Raw genomic sequence first — 21,759 nt, 5'->3', positions numbered from 1 at the left:
GAGAGAGAGGGGGGGCACCCACGATATAATCAGCACGTTACAATTGCCCTAATGAGCAAACTCGACGGTGTCATTCTTCCGCAGGAAGTAGCGCGCACCCTTCTACCCTTCACGGCGTGACACGCCACCGACGAGCTCGTTGTACATTTGATCGGCCCAGGATCGATCCTTCGATGCAAGTAAACAGACAGAGACGGGGGCGATATTAAGAGAACGTGTGGGCGAATTGGAGGATTTGCCGCGCGACTCGCAGGATCAGGTGGGCCGTCCGATCGGCGACGGGGTCCTCTGCTTCTCTCCGAAGGTTCCCACTCGGCAAAGGTTGGAATTCGATCGTCGATCCACAAGGACCACGGGGTAAACACCACTGTTCTCCAAGCGCGCCGACGGACTTTCCGATGTCCTCGCCTCTCGGCGGAAAGCGCCGCGAGAACGTGTCCTCGTGAGCTCGCTAGCTTCCTTCGTCCCGACAATCAGAAGGACACCCCGCGCACGAAGCGGAGCCGCGACGAGTGTGTACACGCACGCCTCGTCCTTAGGCGAGGAGTACCTCACAAAGGTTGATTTTCCAGCCTATCGACTGCCATGCACCCGGTGTCACTTGGTAGGAACTAAGCCGGCCACGACGACGCCTGCGTCCTCGGGCGTCGCGACGCCGTCCGTCCGCGACGCCCACGCCCGATCGCGCATGTCGCGACCGCGAGGGCGCGAATTCGTCGCGAAATTCGACGCAACGTTGTGCGTTACGCGAGAAACGCAACGTTACGTCCGCAACGACGACGGGAATCACCCCCGTCGCTCGCGCTTCGTTCAACTCCTCTTTCGGATCGTCCAGGTAGTCCTACACGACGGATCGATGGGATTGTGTGCGTACAGCTTCGTTGGGCACGGCTCTAACCATCGAATGGCGCAAAATTCAATTCGCGAAAGAAATCTCGTGCGAGCTTCAGGCAAGGCAGATGCGTGAAGGATGCGCTCTGAATCAGCGATAAACCGGACGAAATAATCAACGCTCGACAATTATCGAAAGGCAACTAATATTCGTGACGTTCTCGGTGAATAAGAATGAAAACGCCGAGGCGGGCCGAGTTCTTTCGCTGATATCATTCCCACTGCAGACATTAATCGACGAGAAAGAAAATTTAGTCGCGAGACTAAAACTTCCAACGCGACGCACACGGGGTAGTTGAAAATTCACAAAGTCGCAAATTGCTCGCGCTCGGCGTGCGTCAACGTGCGAGACCGTCTCTACTGTCAAAATCGAAATAAATGCGAATGGACATATGCTGGGATTCGTCGCGGCATCGCAGAAACGATATGTTCGCGATCACGCGTCCGTGTATGCGCGTACGTGCATAGATATAACCATAATCTAACGAAAAGATGGTCTCTGAGTTAGTCAGTCACTCACCAGTCTGGGTGCTGCTGTCGAAGAAGGTGCTGGACGTCTCGACCGTCATCGTCGCGAAAGTGCCGTCCGTGATTTGAGCCGAGCTGTCCCTTCGACCGCGGTATCTTTGAACCTGTGCAACAAAGGCACACCAAATTATTTTTGGACTGAAATAATCGACAAAATCATTATGAGGAAAGGAGGCTAATAGAAAAGATTCACATCTTAGCGAAGTTTCTAGAAATTAACTTGAATTTATTTAATTTTCTTGAATTTTTAAGAATTAATTTTTAGAATAGCTTTCCTCTTTCATCAACGGAGCGAAAAGACTCGATTGCGATTATTGGAATCGAAATGCTAGCGCAAAAGACCAAGGCGATCTTTCTGATTTTGCTCATTTCTCAAAAAAATAATCTCGACGGTCTGTTTATGTATAACAATTAGATACGACTATGACTCTGTGAAGTGAATCATCGAGACGCACCGTGTCGTCGCTTTGAGAACTCTGTCGTCGAAAGTTACGGCATCGTATCATCTCCTCGGTGGTGCTCTGCCGTCGAAATCCGCGCGCTATCAGGATCTCCTCCGTAGTGGATTGCCGTCGTATTATCGGCGCGTGCTGGATGCCGCTCGGTGCACGGGCGCAAGGACTGGGATCCCTGGACGAACAGGAGGAACTGTCGGGCGACCTACGGTAATACGAAGTTCGATACCAGGCTCGAATCGCCCCCAAATCCAGCTTCAAATTCAGAGACAAATGTCCTCTCAAATCTTCGCAAAAACCTTTCTTCTATCTGAATTTCTGTTACTCTGCGTGAGATCAATTTTTAAATTAAGGGTGATTGCGAAGCTAAGCCGATAACAACTTCTCAGTCGACGATCGGTGAATGTAAGCATCGCGTTTGCACGTCTCATATTGAAAAATCGATAGATTTGCAGGTACCTCGGTGGCCGACCAGCCATAGAAGTGGACTGCCTCCTCAGTCGAGCTTTCCTCTGCCTGATAGGGCTGATATCCCTCTTATCGACGTTCCTATCGGGGCTCAGGTGACTCTTTGAATCGCGTCGTCGCGGGTAGGAAGCGGAGTCCGGGCTCAAAGAATCCCTCCGTGCTTTTCGACCTTCGAGCACGGCAATAAGATAATCACGATTTCCTCGTCTGACGTTTCACTCGTGTTTTCTCTATTGTTGAAGTCTCAACGTTATCGTTTAAATGATACATCAATTCCGTCAACTTTAGAATGGACAATTTAGTCTAATTTCGTGTCATGAAATAAAATAAGCTGTAACAGCAGTCGATACTTACCCCCATCGTCCGGATCGGGTAACAGGGTTGGTTGGCTACCACGACGTCCTGCGGGCGGCATCGATTCGTCTATCGCTGCCTGCTGGCGCGTCAGTCTTGACAATTTGTTCGGCGAGACTTCTTTGCCTTTGTAGTAACACTGTCGAAAAGAAATCGATGATCGTTACAATACGTCACTCCCGAGAGAAGTTAAAGAATTCTCAGGAAAGCCTGAAAAGGGCGGAATCTATCGAATTGCATGAAAGAGCTGAATATGGCTTCGCGCGATTCACACCGCACGAACATTCAACACAGCTCTTTCTGCTCATCGAGCTCTATACATTCTCTTCATTCTCGTGGAATCGACAAGAATTACGTCTTCTCCAATAGCTCACCTGCGTAGTCGAGTCCCTTCGCGTGGAAAGCAACGGATGCGTAGGTGTATTGTTGACGTTCGGAGAGCCGACCGGGCTGGAGCTGCCGGAAGTCGAGGTGCCGGGAAGCGGGAGGTTGCTTCCGACCGTCGGTGAGATCGCCGGTGGTGTCACCGAGGACATGACGATAGTCGGCGGGTTCACAGATGCGTCCAGATTGGCATATTTGCTATCGGCCATGGCCTTCGTGTCCACAGACAAGGTCGACAGGGTGGGCATCGCCACTGAGGTGTTTACCGTTACCATCGACGTCCTCGATTCGGTCATCGTGGCGACGACCGGCGTCTTGCTGTCGACCATCAAGGACGTCGACGTCGCCACCGTCGTCTTCGCGTTGGTCATGAGGAGACCCGGCGATTGGGTCTTCGTCTCGGTACTGCTCGACCTGTCCATGGAATTCCTCTGAGCTTCCAGGTGTTCCCTGCAACGAAAGCGACTTAATGAACGAGGCGAATATATTCCATCTTATTAATGTAGAATTCACGACATACGAACCTCTCTCGCTCTGAACAACGTATCGCTCAGTAGTAGAAAATATCGCGATGAGTGCGATCTTTTATCGGTTGCTTGGGAAGTCTTACGATTCACCGATTTTGACCATAGTACTTAATTGTTAGCTTCTTAATAAACCCTCGTGTTAACCTTTGAAACAATTAGCAACACTTGTTCTCGCAGAGCAGCGTACAAATGCGTACGCAGAGATGAAGAAAGCGAGGTAACACCGTTACCTCCAGCAAAACACCGAGTTGTTCTGTGCGCACTCCCATCACCCGTACTGACCTGACCGCGTTACTGGCCGCGCTGTCTGTGCTGGAGGCGCTCGGTCTTTGGTCGTTCCTGTAATATTTTGTAGGCGTCATGCCACCCCCGTCGACCGACTGTTGAGACTGCCTGCGTCTATGGTGACGACAGTTATGTTTACGCTCGCTACTCGTGGACTGTGCCGTGATCATCGAGTCCCTCCTGGATCTCAGGCTCTCGCCTGAGCCGCGACGGGAGTTTCTCGATTCGCCTGAGCCTGCAACCGACATGCTAATTAACACGATATATACGATCGTATAATTCGACAAATATACAACAGGTGCATTTCCATTGCGCATCCACTCTCGCATTACGTAAGAAACGCAGTCTCTACCGCGAGATGCTCCGAAGAATGCACAATGTATTCCCTGGCACTCTGAAGAATCTCAGAATCGCGCGGAATGTGTGAAAAAAATTACATGCGGCATGTCAACGATTCCCAAGATTTCACGTGAGGTCGCGCGCGCGCGCGCGGCACACCTCGTCGTCATTTCCAGGATAACTTCCAGGCCCTGCCTGTTGCCCCGACTCGTTGCCGCGTTCGAGAGACGTTAAGCCGGCACGTAATCAGCGGCGGAACGTCGCGCGCCGTTTTATCCGCCGCGAAAGCCGGCGAGCTTACATTCCGCATGCAAAATGTATCAGCCCCGCCGGCTCTCCCGCCGCCGACATCGCGACTCGCGAAACGACATTTTCGCGGAATCAACCTCGAGGCAAGCCCGAGGCAATCGGTCGGCGGTCGGCTATTTTTAGAACCGGCCGCTGGAAAACGAAGAAAAGAGTTCCGCCGCCGCTCTTTCGCCCCGGAAAAGAAAAGAGGTTTTACCTCGTCGCGGCGTGGGCGAGATGACCGTGGGAGGTGGCTGCGTCTGCGGCGCGTCCTTCTTGCTCCACAGCCTGGCGAGGTCATTCTTGAAGTCGCTGATGGCGGAGTCCCGCCTGGACTTGGCCGACACCTGGCTCCTGATGCCGCTGTCGACCGAGCTCTCCCGTCTCTTCCGCATGCTCACCAGGTGGCTGGCGTCCGTGGTGGTTTGCCGGGACCATGGCAGCGACTTTGCGATGTCCGCCAAGGTCTCCCTGCGACAGAGCTTGTTACCACGTCCGCTCTTCCCGGAGGCACCGCCGCCGCTCCACTCGCGCAGGATGTCAGTCAGCTGAGCGAGGCTGGATCGTCGACGGCGTTGATTCGTCGGTGAGGACTCCTGGGTGTCATCCGGCGGCGAGATCGACGTGATCTGCGCCGCAGAGTCCCGTCTGCCTGTCCCTGGAGGAATACGCGTTTCTCTTTACCTCTGCTTTCTCTCTTTTCTTTCTCTTGCGGATCTCGAGGGATCTCGTTGCTCTTCTCGTCGTCATCTCGGCGAGTCGTTCGTTAAGAACGCGAGTCTCTACCTGATTCTTGGGTATCTCGTTACTCGTTACAGGAAAGGTACCGCTTTTACTCGTACAAACTACGTTTCTTTTCGATCAGATTCTTCTTGACAACTTCGTAACGACGAGTGAGAGGAAAAAGGAACACCGAAATGTACATTCTCTGGGCGTAGTCGTCGAAAGTGAATTTCTCGATTTTATTCCCGATGATTAATAGTCGTAGACGTGTAATATTCCATTTGTGCGCGCACGCTTCGTATTATCTTCTCCCTCGAATCCGCGTGTGATTTAGAACGCGGCGCGGAAGAAAATGTACATACATTCGGATTGTCTATTAAGCTCGGGCTTTAACATCGCTGCGGCGAATATCGGAGCGGGGATAAACTCCGGGCACTTTTGTGCGAGAAAAGCACCGGATTTCCATAATATGCTCGCGCGCGCGCGAAAAATACTGGTTACGGCTCGAATGCGTGTCCGTGCATACCCAGTCGTTGCTTCAAAGTAGACTCCTCCACTTGCTCGCGCACGAGGTCGTCCCAGCCGTTGCCGCCTTGCCATATCAGCCCGACCTGATGACTCAGGATCGGCAGGTTGCACACGAAGCAGATCGCTGTCATGGTCCTGGAAAAAGGAGGCGCACGGTCGCGGCTTGAGCCGGCTGGACTAGAGCGCAGGGACGAAATGACTTCGCCACTCACGAGCGGAACGGAGAAGAACTCTCAACGGAAGAAGAAGGTGCATCTCTCAACGATAAAGTTACGTGAAACCAGGCCATGCCAACAGAGCGCTCAAAAGTGACGACAATTTTCACGTCGAAGTCGTGGTTTCTTCGCCGCCACCGCCGCCGCCTTTCGCGAACGTAAAGAGCGTCTCGGGGCGAGATCGCGACGACGCGACGACGCGACGGGAGCGTCTGAAAACGCTCGTGCTATCCGAGAAATTCGGCTGGCCGAAAGCAGCCGGAGGAGGCGCGCGGGATACTGCTATGTACAGGTGCGAGCCTCTTCCTGAACCTTCGTCGCCACGAAACCACGCTTCGTCTACGACCCACCTCCGTGGGCGCGATCGAAAGAACTCAACGAGATATATCCAAGATAATACAAACTTAGCTAAGTAGAACAACACTCGGACAAATGTACAATAGACACAATAACGCAGATGTAGTTACAAGCGAGGCTGGCGGTCGTTGCGAGCTCGGCCATGTCGACTTTCACCGGGAGATACGCTGGGAATAAGTTTTGCGTCGTAAGATTGCGCGGATGACTCGCGAGAGACTTCATCGAAATCGGATTCTACCGAGCGACCACGGATTATGATCGCGATGTGAAATTTGCGCGCATCGATGTTCCCGCGCGACGATGCACTTTTGAATAAAAGGGGAGGAACAGTCGTCGACTCTCGACTGCGAATGCGTAAAAGTGCAGCCGCGTCGTTGAAAGCGAAGTCGCACGCACACACGTCGCGCTCCGCGCGATCCACGCGACGACTACATTTTGCGGATTTTGATTCTTCATTCCGAGTTAGCATAAAATCCAATATGAATAACGGGTGAATCACGGGGGAGCATCGTGCGAACCGAGCAAGATCCTCATCCTAGCGTACGCAAAGCTCGAGATCGTCGAGCTCGCACGCAACAAAGTCGACGTCAGCCACCGAGTCTAGAAATGTTACCGCAACGTGTTTCGCGAGCGCCGATGAACGTCATTCCAAAAGCGTGGATGCATAAAGAAACTCGAGATATATATGTATGTAATATATACATATATATGTACATAGTATATGTATTTATACAATTACTAGAGCGAGAGAGCCGCATGACTTTTCTCATATACAGCACATAATGAAAACTCTTTTTAAAAGGCGCATATCTGATTTGTTGTTTCGACCTGTAATGTCGAAGTCTGGGGCTCTGCAGCGACATCGCATGGCAAGGGTTTGGCCGACCTGCAAAAGACACACACACACAAACTTGTTTTTCGTTTCTCCGTTAGACCGCTACCGGGTTCGATAGTAAAGTAGTTGATGTAGAGAAGCATCGCGCGCACTCGATGATGCTGTACCCTGAAAAGGCGCACATGATACCTGAAGAATGCTAGTGGTGGTGGTGGTAGTGGTGGTAGTGGGAGTAATCGGCGATCGTTTCTAATTACGAAAGTCGCGTTGCCGTCTTGCGCGTCGCCGTCGCCGTCGCCGTCGCCGTCGCCGTAAGTTTTCTCACACGGAATATCGGAAAATTTAATGATGTCGCAAAGAGACTGACTAATACGGAGTGTATGTGTACATATACGCAAACCTATAAAATCGTCCAGAGTAATGATACACGGCGCTTCTCGCAAAGAAATTCGTACACCTGCGATCTCGTGTTCAATCAGTTAGCCAGTTGTTGACGTGGAACGTCAGATGAAATTTAACGCGTTATCGCCAGGCACGGAGCGAGCGCGATTTCAATTAGCCGACGCAAACTCGAGATATTATCATAAACGCATTTCACACGAGAATCTTCGTGTTACTTGGACGTGTTACGTAGCCGACGTGCACATCCGAGACACATCCGATTTAATTCGCATCGGATAGCTTGTGCATTAAGTGAACTGCATTTCCGTCAGATACGTGTAAACTTTAACACCGCGGAATCCTCATCAAATATGCATTCACGTTCGTAATCTTCGTATAAATTTACGCGAGAGCGCTCTCCGACGCAAGTTTCAGCGTGTTAATAATATTCCAGGGACTACTGTGCCGCCACCGCGCCGCGCGTCATAATAATGTTGCCTCGTTAAAACTTGGCTATCGTATAGCCCTATGTTAAGAGAAATCGCGAGTCGACCAACTTCGATCCATTCCTATGCTAATAGGGCCGGTCGTTGAACGGCGAAGCTTAACGCGCCTTGTGTAAGACAAATTAAGAGCGGTGATTCAATGGCTGAGCCGTTGCGCGACAGGGCGCAATTACAGTTTCGCCCTTGGAGTGGAACTCTGAGCCGTCGCGTCGCGTCGCGTCGCGTCGCGTCGCGTCGGACGAAAAAACTGCAGCTCGCCCGGAGCTGGACCCGAAACGGCCAACAATTAATTAATCTGCCCGTCAAAGCCTCAGGGCTTACTTATGCACAAAGTGACCTAATTAGCGATTCACTTGCCCCCAATTGCTCCGCTCAACCAAACAAACGGGCATCGGTAGCAAACTCGTGTCTAATATCGATCGTCAATGAGCTCGGAAGCTTTCCTTCGAAAAACATTCGCGAACAGATTCCAAGGGATAAGCTCGCCTCTACTCACGGATTATTCGACCTTAAAGTGATGCAATTTCCCGACTTTTACTTTTCTCATTCTCGATTCGGACAACGATTTTACATTTGCCTGTGTGATTATTATATTGGGTGAGTGCAAAAGTTCGTGCGGAGTTTCAATAGATGGAGTTATAAGCGTCGTAAAGGGTTGTCATTAATACTTCCATCTACATATTATATAACGTTGGAAAGGTGACGTCTTCAGCTGTTATTAAAAAAAAAGTCATTTGTTTTCATACAAACTGCTTCGAGAAATATCACTTTAAAAATGAGTATCGATAAGGTGCATTTACGGCATGTTATGCTTTACGAGTTTCGGAAGGGAATAAACGTTGCCGCAGCCGTAAAAAACATTCAGGATGTTTATCAGGATGAAGCACCAGCTAAACGAACTGTGGAAAAATGGTTTGCTAAATTTCGGCGCGGAGAATTTAACCTTGAAGACGAGCCACGCTCTGGTCGACCTTCTGACATTGATGACGATGTTTTGCGTACTTTAGTGCTCAATAATCCGCGAATTTCAACAGAAGAAGTTGCTACAGCACTAAACGTTGACCGATCAACTGCTTTTCGGCGTTTAAAAAAGATGGGATTCGATTTGAAGCTCGATATATGGGTGCCCCATTTGCTGACCGAGAAGAACAAAATCAAGCGAATTTCTGCAGCCGTTTCTTTACTCGGGTGGCTCAATAACGAGTCGTTTTTGGATCGACTAGTGACGGGCGATGAGAAATGGGTCCTCTACAACAATGTTCAGCGCAAACGGACATGGAAACAATCAGGTGAGCATGGTGACGCAATGCCAAAGGCCAGTTTGCATCCGATGAAGGTGATGCTCTCTGTTTGGTGGGATTGCAAGGGCATAATCTATTTCGAGCTTCTCCCCGCTGGCGAAACGATTGATTCGGACAAGTACTGTCGCCAATTAACCAATCTGAATCGAGAAATAAAAGAGAAACGTCCGATTTTGTCAAATCGCAAGGGAGTCGTCTTTCATCACGACAACACTAGACCACACGTTTCGAAAAAGACGCTGCGCAAACTGAAGAGCCTGAAATGGGATGTCTTAACGCATCCACCGTATTCTCCTGATATCGCACCATCTGACTATCACTTGTTTCGGTCATTGCAAAATTATTTAAATGGAAAAAACTTTGACTCTTTGGAGGCCTTAAAAAACGGCGTCTCTTCGTTCTTCGAATCTAAACCGCGCAGTTTTTATGATCGAGGCATCCGTATGCTGCCAGAACGTTGGGAAAAGATTATAGAAAACGATGGAGAATATATCATTGATTGAATAAAGATTTTTGTTTGCCTAATCACTGTGTGACTTTTACTCACAAACTCCGCACGAACTTTTACACTCACCCAATATTTCGCGATTTCAAAACTTCTTTTTGACAAGTTAATTTTAATAATTATTAATATTATTTAGATAAAATGTAAAATATTTCGCGGTTTTAATATTCTTCTTTGTCTCATACTGTACAGTCCCGATGTTTTATAATTTATATTTTTATTTCTATTTCCATATTTCTCTATATATTTCATGTTTCGACCTACATGTTTTTAAATTAATATTATGTTTGCGAATTATTCAGTCGGAACGTAAAGTTTCGCAATTTTAATATCCTCCGTGCTTAATTTAAGTATCGATTTTATATTTTTAAAACTTTAATTTACGCTAACAATGATATTTAAAATGTGGATTATTAAGAAACTGCGAAACGAGCGATTAACTTGCCTTCGGGCAAGTTTTGAGGAAAAAGGAATTTCGGTTCCTTTTTCCTGAAAACGATGTCGATCATAAATCTATCGAAGAATGTATAATTATATTCATAGGCTCTGGGACTTTTGTGTTTATTCGCGTCTTAATAGTCGATGAATTTTAATCGTGATACGGCACTTTTCCACCTTAATGCTGCACTTTCATTCTTATCGCTTCGTTCAGCACTTGACAGCAGTCGCGGCTCAAAGGAAAGGCTTTCGACAGCAGCTACGAGCCGCGGAAATTTCTCGAATGCTCTACATAACCTAAAGCGACACTCTCGACTGATGCGTACGCCAGGGCTGCCTGAAAAATCACGACATAGATTGTCGCGAGACAAAGGAATCGTTTGGCTCTGCAAACTCTAATGAAAAATTCATTCTGTTGGATACGCGATAAATTTATTTTACACCCACGTGCACGAATTCCCAGGCTCGGTATCATTTATTAAATTACAAATTTAATATACGCGAAAGGTGCGCGCATAAAAATGCGTGTAAATAATGCATATAACAAACGATATTACAAAAACGAGAAGAGATTTGTATCGATTGACATAGAGAAAAGTACGGGTTTCATTCACGCTAAATTAATAGGCCGCGCTTGAATCGCGATCACCTCCGACGATCTCTTGCCAGTGAAAATATATTTCCTGTAATAGAAAAGAGAGTTTTCTAATATGGTTTCCCTCAAGAAACATAATTTCTACTTTCTACTAACGCCACGCGAGATCACGAGAGAGTGCAAACGCACGGTACATATATGCAGATTACGCTCACGTAGAAGCCACGTGAGTAGCCACGCTGAGGTCGGTAGAGCGAATGGAAAGAAAAAAACATTGGGAATATAGAAATCTTAATAATTACTTAAAAATTTTGATAATTATTATTAAATCACACTTTTTTACGTACGTGTACGCACATACACACACACACACACACACACACACGACAAAGCGGATTTCTGCACAGAAGCGGGCGAGCTGATGTCGCTCGCCCCCCCCCCCAATCTTATTTCCTCCGTGAACAATTACGTTCTTGACCGCACCAAGCGCCACTAATGGACTGCCGAACGTCACGATGTGACCGCCGAACGAATAGTTATAATTAAATACGTCGTTAAATAGGTCGTGAAAACGGATACTTGGAAACACGCGTGCCGCATCCACCGGACGGTTCGTCACGCCACGTCGCCATAATGCGTGGTTTAACGTCACATTGCGGCTCGTATTATCGACCGGCGAAATGCCCCTGCGTCATTAATACGACAGCTTTGACATTTCCTGTTTCAACATCCATTGTGCGCGGCAATGATGCCGAATGCGGCGAGAGCCCGGCGGAAAATGATCCGCGTTACGCTGCTGTAGCTCGAAGCGTAGAGCCGTTTTCGACTCGTCGAAACACAAACTTGACGCGGCAAACTTGTCTCGCCCTTTCGATCGAGAGAAATTGAAAGCCTCTCGGAGGTCGTTTCTCCTCAAGTCGCAGTTGACAGCGAGAAGACGCGTCGACGAACTCGTGACTTTGCTCGCGAAGTTCCTTTGCGCCATGGCGCGGATATATCATTTTCTTATTATTGTTATTAAGGTAATCATCTTACGTTCGTCGCTGGTGCAGTCTACGCGCGCCGCAATTGCGCGAAACGACTGTAACGCGACGCCGGTTGAACCAGTCGTGCGGGCGTCACGTTAACGTGGAAATTATGAACGAGCGGTGGATATCCCCGCGAGATCATGTTCGCTCTTGAATTTAATTTTCGCGCAACACGACGCGAGCGCGCATGTGTAATTCGAGGCATCGTAACCGGAAGCTGACGCGTAGCATGCGAAGCGAGAAATGCGGCTGCGCTTTTCAAAAATTCGTAGGACGCTTCGGCGAGAGGAAGTCGCGTCGTGGGAGAGAGAAAAAGAGAGCATGAAAGCGTCGCGGAACGCTCGCTCGTGGTAACGCGAACTCGACGGTAACTTGCGAGACACCGCGCGGAATTGTCATGATTGCGGCTTCGTAAAAACGAGTAAAGTTTATCGCGGAAAGAAACTTACGGTAGTTCCCGCGCAAATTGAAGGACTCGACTCGATTCCGTCCATCGCGATAGATCGTGATGTCGACCACGACAAATGTCTTAATAAAAACCTACCCTGAAATTCGTCAGTGGAGAGAGAAACTCATCCGGCATCATTTCGAAAACTCATCTGCGAGCCGGTCTGGTAGCCGGTAATGGTTAGACGAGCCAATGGGATGCTGGGGAGAAAAAAAAGAAGAAGCACGAGGTGGGTACCCTTGAGATGAAATAAATTCCTGCCTTTGCATCCAACGTCTTCATCCCGGAAGGAAAGTTGCGGGAGATATACGTAGATTCGCCGCACGAAAACGAAGCGGGACGTTGGACGAGATATATTTTGTATCCTTCGTCTCTCTCTCTCTCTCTCTCTCTCTCTCTCTCTCTCTCCCTCTCTCTCTCTCATGTATTTGGAGATTAATAACCGAGAAATTTTTATATCACTCTAGAGACATTGTTTCTTTCTCCGATTGACGTATTTTCGCCTCACGTTAAACTACATTTCGTGACGTTATTAACTTATCTTCAAGATGAAGATTTGGGGCGGAGTTTCCGATAATTTCCTCGTAACATGACAGCATTGCGGGGAAATAAAGAGCCGACAGAACCTCCAATGACATATTTTTTATAAAAACCCAAATTCGTTCAGTGTTGCTGCTCCATTAAACTAAAAACCGTCTGTTGCCGCAACATTTGTTGTAGTTAATAAAATAGCATGCCTAGTATTTGATATTATTTAATAACGATGTTATTCAATGATAGCGAAATAATATTAATTATTGAGGATGCTGCTTGGTGAACTTCAACGAATACTGTTCGAAAGTTGTTCTCTAGAGCATTAAACATTAAGTGTTTTTTCCTAACCGAAGAGTTGTGAGAAATACGTAGTAGAAGTATATAGAAGAACTATACGAACGATTGAAAAAAGAAAAGAGAAGATTGAAGAAACGGAATGCACAATTGTATGATGGAAACACGAGCTTTTGTCCGGAATGGCGTGTAACGAGGAACGATATATATCCCCCACTTAAATGACGGTAAAATATCCCGACTTCACGGGGGCGGTGCGGTGCACGTTTTGTAAACTCGATCATGTCTGTCACGCGTTAAAGCTTTCTATCGAGTTAAATATTTGACGACGACAGGGAATCGATAATGGAAGTATCAATATATGCGCTATACGCAGACCTTTTCCATATGAGACAGATATATTAAAAGAACACCGCTCGGAGAGAACTGGTACAATTTTAATAAATACAGCTCGTGGAGCGTCAATTTTCACGCACACACGCGACGCAGGTATTAATTAACGCATTATTCACATTTCTGATGCTCCAATGCCATTTATACGCGTCTCTCTCTCGGCGGAGAGTTCGAAAAATAAAAGCGCAAGGGACTGGAATTATATCGCTGGACGTCAGAGATGAATATTCTCGCGAGGTAAATATATATATTTTTTACAGAGTCGAATGCTCGATTAACTCCTTCGCCGCGTTCTCAGCGAAGGGAACACGTCCCGTTTCGGGTTTCAAGGAGCCTTCATGATTCCGCGATAAAGTTTCCCCTGTCTCGCGCGCACGTTCCGACGCACGGCCGACGGTGATGCTGGGAAAACGTTTCAGTGGTAAAAATAGTTCAAGAAGAGTATTAACGTCGCCCACGGAAATGCATAATGTACGTTAAATCTCCCGGCGGATAAGCGCGACGTAAACTCGATAAAAATTAACGCGTCGCACAAACGAGCGAGTCGGAGAGCGAGATGAGATAAGATTAAGCGAACACAGACACATTCGTCGGGGGTTATACGAGGCGAAATGCCGGGGATGGAAAACGCCTGGTCTCTTAACCAACCCGCTAAAATTGGCAGTGCGACTGGCGATAATTGTTTCCGTGGGGGCGCGGGAGAACCTTTCGTGCGCGCCGGGATCCGCCTTAAGTCTCTATTTTCCCTACCTGTTATTGGACACGGTTCTTCAATTTCCTGCTGACTTTGACGTTCGCCGCGCGGCGTGCACGACAGCGGTTTCAGCAGCGCATCAAGTCGAGCCCGGCATCGCCGGCGAACCGACGCGACGGGGAGAGCTCCGAAGACGCCGGAACGAACGGCCCGTGTTTCCCCGCTCGATGACAAGCGACCCACGATTATTTCCCATCGAGGGATCGCTTTTCGCGAAACAATCGCTCGTGATGGACGCTCGTAATAATATCGAAGTCCCGATGATGCCTTCGTCGTCGTCGTCGTCGTCTCCCGAGTGATCTTAGACTAGATACTTAGAAGAAATACTGATCCACAGGTGGGCGTTAAAAGATGAAAGGTACGACAGTGGCGACCGATAAGTAACTTCCTTGTGGAACTTTGCCGGGAAATTCTCCCGCGAAGGACTCGATTTCATTGCTAATGATCCGCTCTCGAGCGACGTGTAACGAGGGATCACTTTCAAGAATAGACGGTATTCTCTTGAAGGAAAAGGCACGTGAAGCGAAGCCCGTAGCGGAGTAAATCACCGTTTGGGAAATTCTTATCGCAACACGACGAGATTTCCGTATTTGTCGATATTGTTGACCGTACCGAACGAGATTTTCGCGTAAAATTGGATTCTTGCGAGAGACACAACGGTGGATGCAAAGTAATCGTAAGCAGGAAAAATAAGAAGGACGCTGTCGCGCGAGGAAACGTCACAAAAGTATCGCACGAACGATTATTATTTATTGTTTGTGTGTTGACGTGCGGCCCACGTGGTATGAATTTGCAAAACTACTAATTGGATTTGAAAGCTCCTGCGAGAACCTCAATCTTCTGTGCAAATACAGTCTGTAAAGTAAGAGCGTGCACGGGTTAATGTGTAGAAAAATTTATTTTTAATGATTTTTAAGTACATGGATTTGTTGTACTCCATGAGAAGAAAAATGTTATACCATTAATAATGAGTCCAGTCATCACCGGCATTGATAATCGCCTGGCATCTCGGCGAGGCCGAGGCTTTCCACTAAGTTGGCTGCGTATTCGTTCGGTAAAGACCTTCAAATGAGACGAATTTGTCGTGTCAGCTGCTTCAAAGTGCACACTCTTTTTCCTCGAAGCTTGTGCTTGAGATATGCCCACACATTTTCAATGGGATTTGCATCTGGCGACTGCGATGGCCAATCAAGTGTGACGATGCCAGACTGCTCTTTCCACTCGGTGCAAAGCTTGCTCCGGTGTTTTGGGTCGTTGTCTTCCTGTAAGATCCAGTCCTCGTTTTTTTTTATGAAGCATCGTTCAGCAGTCGGCAACAAACACTTCTCATAAATTTTAAGCATTAAGGTCGGGTTCCGCTTAAACAAATTCACAATTTTTTTTTCCATATTCGACGTCACTTTGCCTATCGAGCCACGTTCTGGCAAGTCATCGACATTTTTGATCTTCTTATATTGCTGAACCCACTTAGCGACGAACGATTTTGACTTTCCCATGTATTTAGCAGCCACTGCATATGACATTTTTGGTCCTTTGGGGCGGGAACAAAGGGCTCACACAGCCTCATAGCGCGATGCGTATGCGGCACTCATTGGCGGTTAACGTGTTTCTCAGGTTAGAGTTCGACGCCAACTGAATCTTTTGTGACAAAGCACTCACGACAAAGATTTCATCTATCGACTCGCAAAAAAAAACTAGGACGATATTTGAAGCCAACTACCATTTATGCCGTGCACGCTCTTACTTTACAGACTGTACCTATTTCCCCTTCAAACAAACGCGTGTTTATCGCGTTATTTCCCGTGGAAATATTTCGAACGAAATACCCTGGGTCATCCTGAAGAGTCGAAAATATCGGAGAACGATGCTCGCGATGCATCGAGACGACGGTCGGTGAAAAATTCACCAGCACGTGTTTCCGCAGCGTTTCGATTTATCCGGAGTGATGAAGCACGCGGATAAGTTATAATAGCGTTCCCTCTCCGAAGTCGGACAAGAAGCGGGCTCGCTGACGAATGAACAACGTCTCGCGAGATTCTCCCAAAAGGCTCGTGGAATAAGAAAAGAGCGGCGAAGAAAGAGGAGGAGAAAGAAGAGCAGGATGACGAGGAAGCGGCGGAGGGGAGGAGGCAGGCCACAAGGGTGAATGTGAGGAAGAGCGAAAATCGGGCACGCTGTTGCTCGACGCCGAACAAAAGCTAAGAGAGGGTATCCCCATAGCAACCACTGCGACAACGTTGTCCGTCAGAATGGGAGAGAAAGAGCAAGCGGTACAACTGGGACGAACGGTGACGAGCGGAAGAGAAGAAGAAGAAGAAGAAACGGGCCGGAGGATCCGCGGGATTCCCGAGGGCGAAGGCGGACTAATATCCTTTCTCTTGTACCGACGAGGAATTTATACCCGCGCGAAGACCAGATTAGGGATCGAGCTCTAACTAAATAAAACTTTTTCGTCGCGCTTGTACGTACAATCAGGGGTATTTGTGTCGTCCCTGTGAAACGATGGTGTGCTTTAAGTTGCGCAAAGTACGGGATTGCTCAAGCTACCATGTGCCGCTGCTGCCACGTGTCCCTCGTCATGTCTCGCCGCAAATGTTTTGTCCCGCAGGATCACGCTAAGATATGAGAGTGAAAGAATTATGCAGTGTACAAATTCAACGACGAGGGTCCTCACAGCGGAGCCAATTAAAGCGAGGATAACATATAAATTATACACACACGACATATAAAATGCGATAATTATACGAGCAATATTGGATTATGGTATTGACAGACGTTTGTACTTTTCCTGAATCTGCAATAATGAAACAGTCACTAATTAATCGTTAATGAAAAGTGATGATATAATCTCGTTATTTTCATATAACGATCAACAGATACACACACACACACACACATGAGTCTGCCACGACGCACGGCGGATAAAAATGTTGTATTTAAAATTCCATAAAAATTATTGTCAAACGCGTCGTATTTTTGCTCAACATTGTAGACCGCGTGAGGGGAAAATTCTGAAAAATCTTTATTTTATGGACGGTGTAATTAACATAAAGATATCACACATCCATCTGCTGTCGCGAGCAACGTTGGAACACGGTCCCGCGGGTTTCGAGAGTTACTCTATAGTTTTCGCGAACGTAATTAAAACTTCAGTTATCAAATCCGGGCGAAAACAGCGCCGGAATCATTTCATCGTAGATAAGGATACCGCGGCTGCGAGAAGCAAGAAATCCTGGAAATGTTTTTTCCGTCAACTCTGCGCACGGATACTAAGCTAAGTGCTGCGACGCGAAACAACATCTGGTCCTCGTCTCGACGAAGTTGCGGATATTTTCAAACCTTAATCTACATCATAAACGTTTCACCGTTTAACGTGTGCCTTTCTGAGTCGGTATTTTCGTTCTGCGCTAACCGTGAAAATCTGTTAAAACTGAAGGATTAACAAATAATCTCAAGACACGACTTTACACAGACTATTTTCTCGCCTCTGATCCTGCGAGTGAGACTATTCACTGCTGTTTGTCCCAACACTTTCAACTGTTAAACAGCATTAATTAATTGCTTGTTAAATAAAAAAAATTATGTGTCGGTGGAATATTAAATCAAACGAACGTTAACATTCGTTTCTACAAAAATCGTTCCTCAGGCCTCGGGCGAGTAGAGGGAACAACGGCGGATAAATATTTGTAGCATTAAACAATAATAGTCTGTACAACGTTGCATCTCGAGATTCTCCGAGTCGATCCTGCAAATTTAACGGAGCTTGCGCGATTAACGCAGGACCAAAATGCGACTCGAGTTATTATCGCAATACACATGCAAACAACCGTTATCGTCTCTAATTTGTATTATATACTCGTATGTGAGATTACACACGTCACAAAGTCCGAGATGTCGCGCTTTCCCTCGACCGTAGTAGTTAAATCATCTCTGTTGGTCGCACAAACAGCGTCGAAACCACGCGAGCGAATTTCGCGGAGAACGTCGGTAGAAAGCGTGCGGTTCTCTGCAGTCGCGAGTGGCCGATTTAAAAGTCAAATCCGGCAACCGTGAATGACAATAAAGCGGAACATTGAGTGATAAACGGACGGGCGAGCGCGCGAGCGTGGCGTTTCAGTAATAATTCAGTAAGAACTTGCGCGATTAATTAAGCGACCGCACGCTGTCGCTTGTGGGTACGCGCGTGCTGCAAAATGTGCGGCTAAAAATAGCGTGACGCGTGAAAACGCGCACCCCCTAGGAGGTGCGCGCAGGCTCGATAAAATTGCGTTTTCGAGGTTGGTGCGTTATCGCAGCTTTTTAAAGGCGATGGCGAGGACGAATCGTCGCGTAATAGAGCGACGATTATTTCGGCATAAAGGGGACAAGCGTAAATTAAGGCACGGCGTATCCGACACGGGGATGCGACTGGTGCGCAGCTGTGTGCGAAAATATACGGCGCGCTGTTTATCACGCCGCAGTCGATTCGCTCTCAAATACGGGCGTTTCCATTTCCGCGGAATAAGCCGTTAAAGAGTTATCGCGATAACAAGATATCGGAGTGCGATACGACGCGCCGCGTTCATCATCCCGAGGCTGCATACTCGCGTCCCCGGAACGCCTCCGATCGGTCTCGCCGACCGTCCTTCGAATTCGTGCGCATCTCTCCCTTCCCGTGCTAATCGTATATTTTCATATCGCTTCGGGCTCGGGAGAAGACTCGTTATTTGAAATTCCACCCTCGAGATTCTTCACCGGGCGTCTCACGCCGTTTCCAAGACGGAGTGCTTCATTACGAGAACGCGCGTTACACCGTCCCATATCTATCTCACGGCGTTATGAGAGATAAAAGTCGCGATACATAATGCAAGCGTATGTACCCTCCGTCCTCCGTAGGAGGCGATATCACATCGGGGAGGACGAAAGTAATTTGGAGATGCTGTTTGTCGTTTCCGCGTCGGCCAAATATTACGAAGCGCCGGCCCAATCTTTATCTGAGGCCGAGGAAAATAAAGAAAATCGACGGACGCGCGGACAAATGTTCCAATATCCACAGTACACCCAACTCGAGAGAAATCTCATATCGACGTCCCCGCAGTTTCCGTGTTTGGGATATTCCACGATCGCTCAGATTTCGACGTGCATTTGCGAAATTACTAATCGCCAACGACCAGGGGTCTTTTCTGTCGCAATCGAACGATCAAATTGTTCGTTGGCCCAAATTCGCGGAGTATTGTTTGTCCTCTCTTGCTTTTTTAGCGGAATCCAGGACATCCGCGCGCGATTAACGGCAAAGAGAAAGAGAGAGAGAGAGAGAGAGAGAGAGAGAGAGAGAGACCTCGGCAATTTGTCGCCGTTACGATTAATAATTATAATTCGAATAATTGCAAGCGACTCGAGCGTCGCGAGAGGAGGTGGCGTAGAAACATCTCGGATGTTTCCCCGCGCCTATTTTCCGTCCATTACCCATTCCCAAAGAAGCGGAAACGAGTTTTTCCGGGGTCTCCTCGGCAAAAAGAAAAATTCGACGCTGCGAAACTGCGAAACTGTCATCAGCGATTCCACTTGCGCGCCGCACGCGATTTTAAGCTCACCGCTTCAACTACTTTCCGCACGTAAGGGAAGCGGGGAGGACTCTCTCTCTCTCTCTCTCCCCCCCTCTCTCTCTATTTCCATTTTTTAATAGTCCGCTCTTAGATTCTCTTTTGGCGGGGGATGTTTACGAGACCGTCGCTGTCGTTTAATCCGACTCTTTATCTGCACGGCAAGGCACGCCGAAGGATCGATAGCGAAAACTTTCACGGCGGGTGTAACACACCTAACGACGAACAGTAAGGTGCACAAACAGAGAGAAAGAGAGACAGAGAGGGGGAGAGAGAGAGAGAGAGAGAGAGAGAGAGAGAGAGAGAGAGAGAAAGAGAGAGGAAAAGAGAGAGGCACCGTATCACGCGGAAGTTTCTCCGGCGCGAGACTCGCACACCTATTAACGCCGCGTTTTACCTTAAGAGGAGGATATAAATAACGTCGTCTACGACGATATAACCTGGATAGGTAGTTAATTCGAAGTATCGACAGCGACGGCGCCCGTTAACAAGTCCAACGTGTGTACGTGCTAATCGATCATCGCTCGTTCAATGAGAGAGAAAAAGAGAGGGGAGGAGGAAGATAGATACAGAGAAAGATTGTCGGTTGTTATTTACATATTTAACAATTACCTACGATACGGCACTGTCAATCAACGTCGTTGCGCTTTTTACGTCACGCGAGGTCAATCGCGTGATGTCACGTAGAGAACAATTGGCGGCGTTCGAACCGCACCCGCGGCCTGGCCGCCAGCGAAGCCAGCGCGCGCTTCTCGATATTTCGACTCGCTCGCGTGCGTTTTCGATTTCCGGGAACGAGCGAAACAACGCGCGAAATTAATTACCGCCCGATTACGGAGTCGGCTAACAGCGGGCGAAAGGCGAAACGACGCGGCCACCCGGTGCTTTTTGTGATCGGCGCAGCGCACGCCGTCAGTAGCCGGGTCATTCTGGGTCGGCCTCGTCGAGCCATTATCCTTGGAGAGAATTCCGCGTCCGTACACTCTTCCGGCGCAAAAGCACAGCGGAACGCACTCGCGCTAGCATGTACCGGTCATCCTGTGAGAAGAAGAGAGGAGGAAAGAGTGCTCCGTTTGCGTTACTGAGTGCGCAAAGTCCTGAACACACGTGTCCCTGTAACGACGTAGAGAGGACAAAGGATGTTGCGAGATCTCTTAAGATTACCTCTTTTTCTCTTTTTCTCTTAGAAGAAAGGAATCGTCACTCGCGTCTCTGCAGCGTCGAGCATTTTTGCGGAATCAGAGCGAGACGGGGAGCATCGTCGCGCACTACTTTGTCAATTTTATAATTGCCCGTCTCGGCCCGTCTCTTTCCTAACTGTCTCGACGTTAAAATATTTATTTCTACGATATCGATGATCTCTCGAAGTACGATCTTTGCAATTTACGATAAGAAGCTTTCTCGCGGAAATAAAGAGACGCTCAACGTACAATTTCAATGCAGGTCATTTTCTCTCTACCGAGAGGATCTTCGGAATTTTTGTTAACCGAGAGGCAAGCACATCGCGTAAGTCAGAAACATTCGCAGAATATGTTTATAACATACGACTCGACTCGATCTCGCGAATCGGCCGGGACGCATCTAGTCGTTTCTTCCATGGCGCGCCAGGTTATTCGGAATACGCTCGCGACCTCGCAGATGATAATACATTGTTAAGGATACAAAGATACAAAGGTAGCGGAGGGCGGCTCGAGAGCGAGCGCGATGCTGCGAGCGTTTATTGAAAGTTCAGCCTGCCGACTCCTTGTGTCGCATCTTTTCAGAGAGCACTTCCCGATCTTCGACACGGACACGGCTAAGCGATTTAAATCGCACGCGTCAGC

The 21,759-nt window shown here is 48.1% G+C and overlaps 1 protein-coding gene across 8 annotated transcripts in view; it reads right to left on the bottom strand.

The window, feature by feature from the left end:
- rsh (Rap GTPase activating protein radish) overlaps positions 1-21,759 on the bottom strand; it is a 132,035-nt gene that overhangs the window by 28,476 nt on the left and 81,800 nt on the right. For 4 of the 8 annotated variants that reach the window (XM_025307280.1, XM_025307279.1, XM_025307286.1 and 1 more), the window contains 8 exons: positions 5,769-5,905; positions 4,737-5,177; positions 3,890-4,127; positions 3,071-3,530; positions 2,697-2,835; positions 2,334-2,511; positions 1,875-2,079; positions 1,412-1,523 (listed from right to left, as the gene is read on the bottom strand). In XM_025307280.1, coding sequence (XP_025163065.1) covers positions 1,412-1,523; positions 1,875-2,079; positions 2,334-2,511; positions 2,697-2,835; positions 3,071-3,530; positions 3,890-4,127; positions 4,737-5,177; positions 5,769-5,905 — 1,910 coding nt within the window. Of the gene's footprint in view, positions 1-1,411; positions 1,524-1,874; positions 2,080-2,333; positions 2,512-2,696; positions 2,836-3,070; positions 3,531-3,889; positions 4,128-4,736; positions 5,178-5,768; positions 5,906-5,982; positions 7,004-7,170; positions 7,229-21,759 lie in introns of those variants that run through there. The other 4 variants (XM_025307281.1, XM_025307284.1, XM_025307282.1 and 1 more) reach the window with 2 other exon arrangements.

The sequence above is a fragment of the Harpegnathos saltator genome, unplaced genomic scaffold (genome assembly GCF_003227715.2).
Source record: "Harpegnathos saltator strain DR-91 unplaced genomic scaffold, Hsal_v8.6 scaffold844, whole genome shotgun sequence".
Classification (NCBI taxonomy): domain Eukaryota; kingdom Metazoa; phylum Arthropoda; class Insecta; order Hymenoptera; family Formicidae; genus Harpegnathos; species Harpegnathos saltator.
The sequence above is the reverse complement of the archived record's forward strand: the minus strand, read 5'-3'. Positions and strand labels throughout refer to the sequence as shown.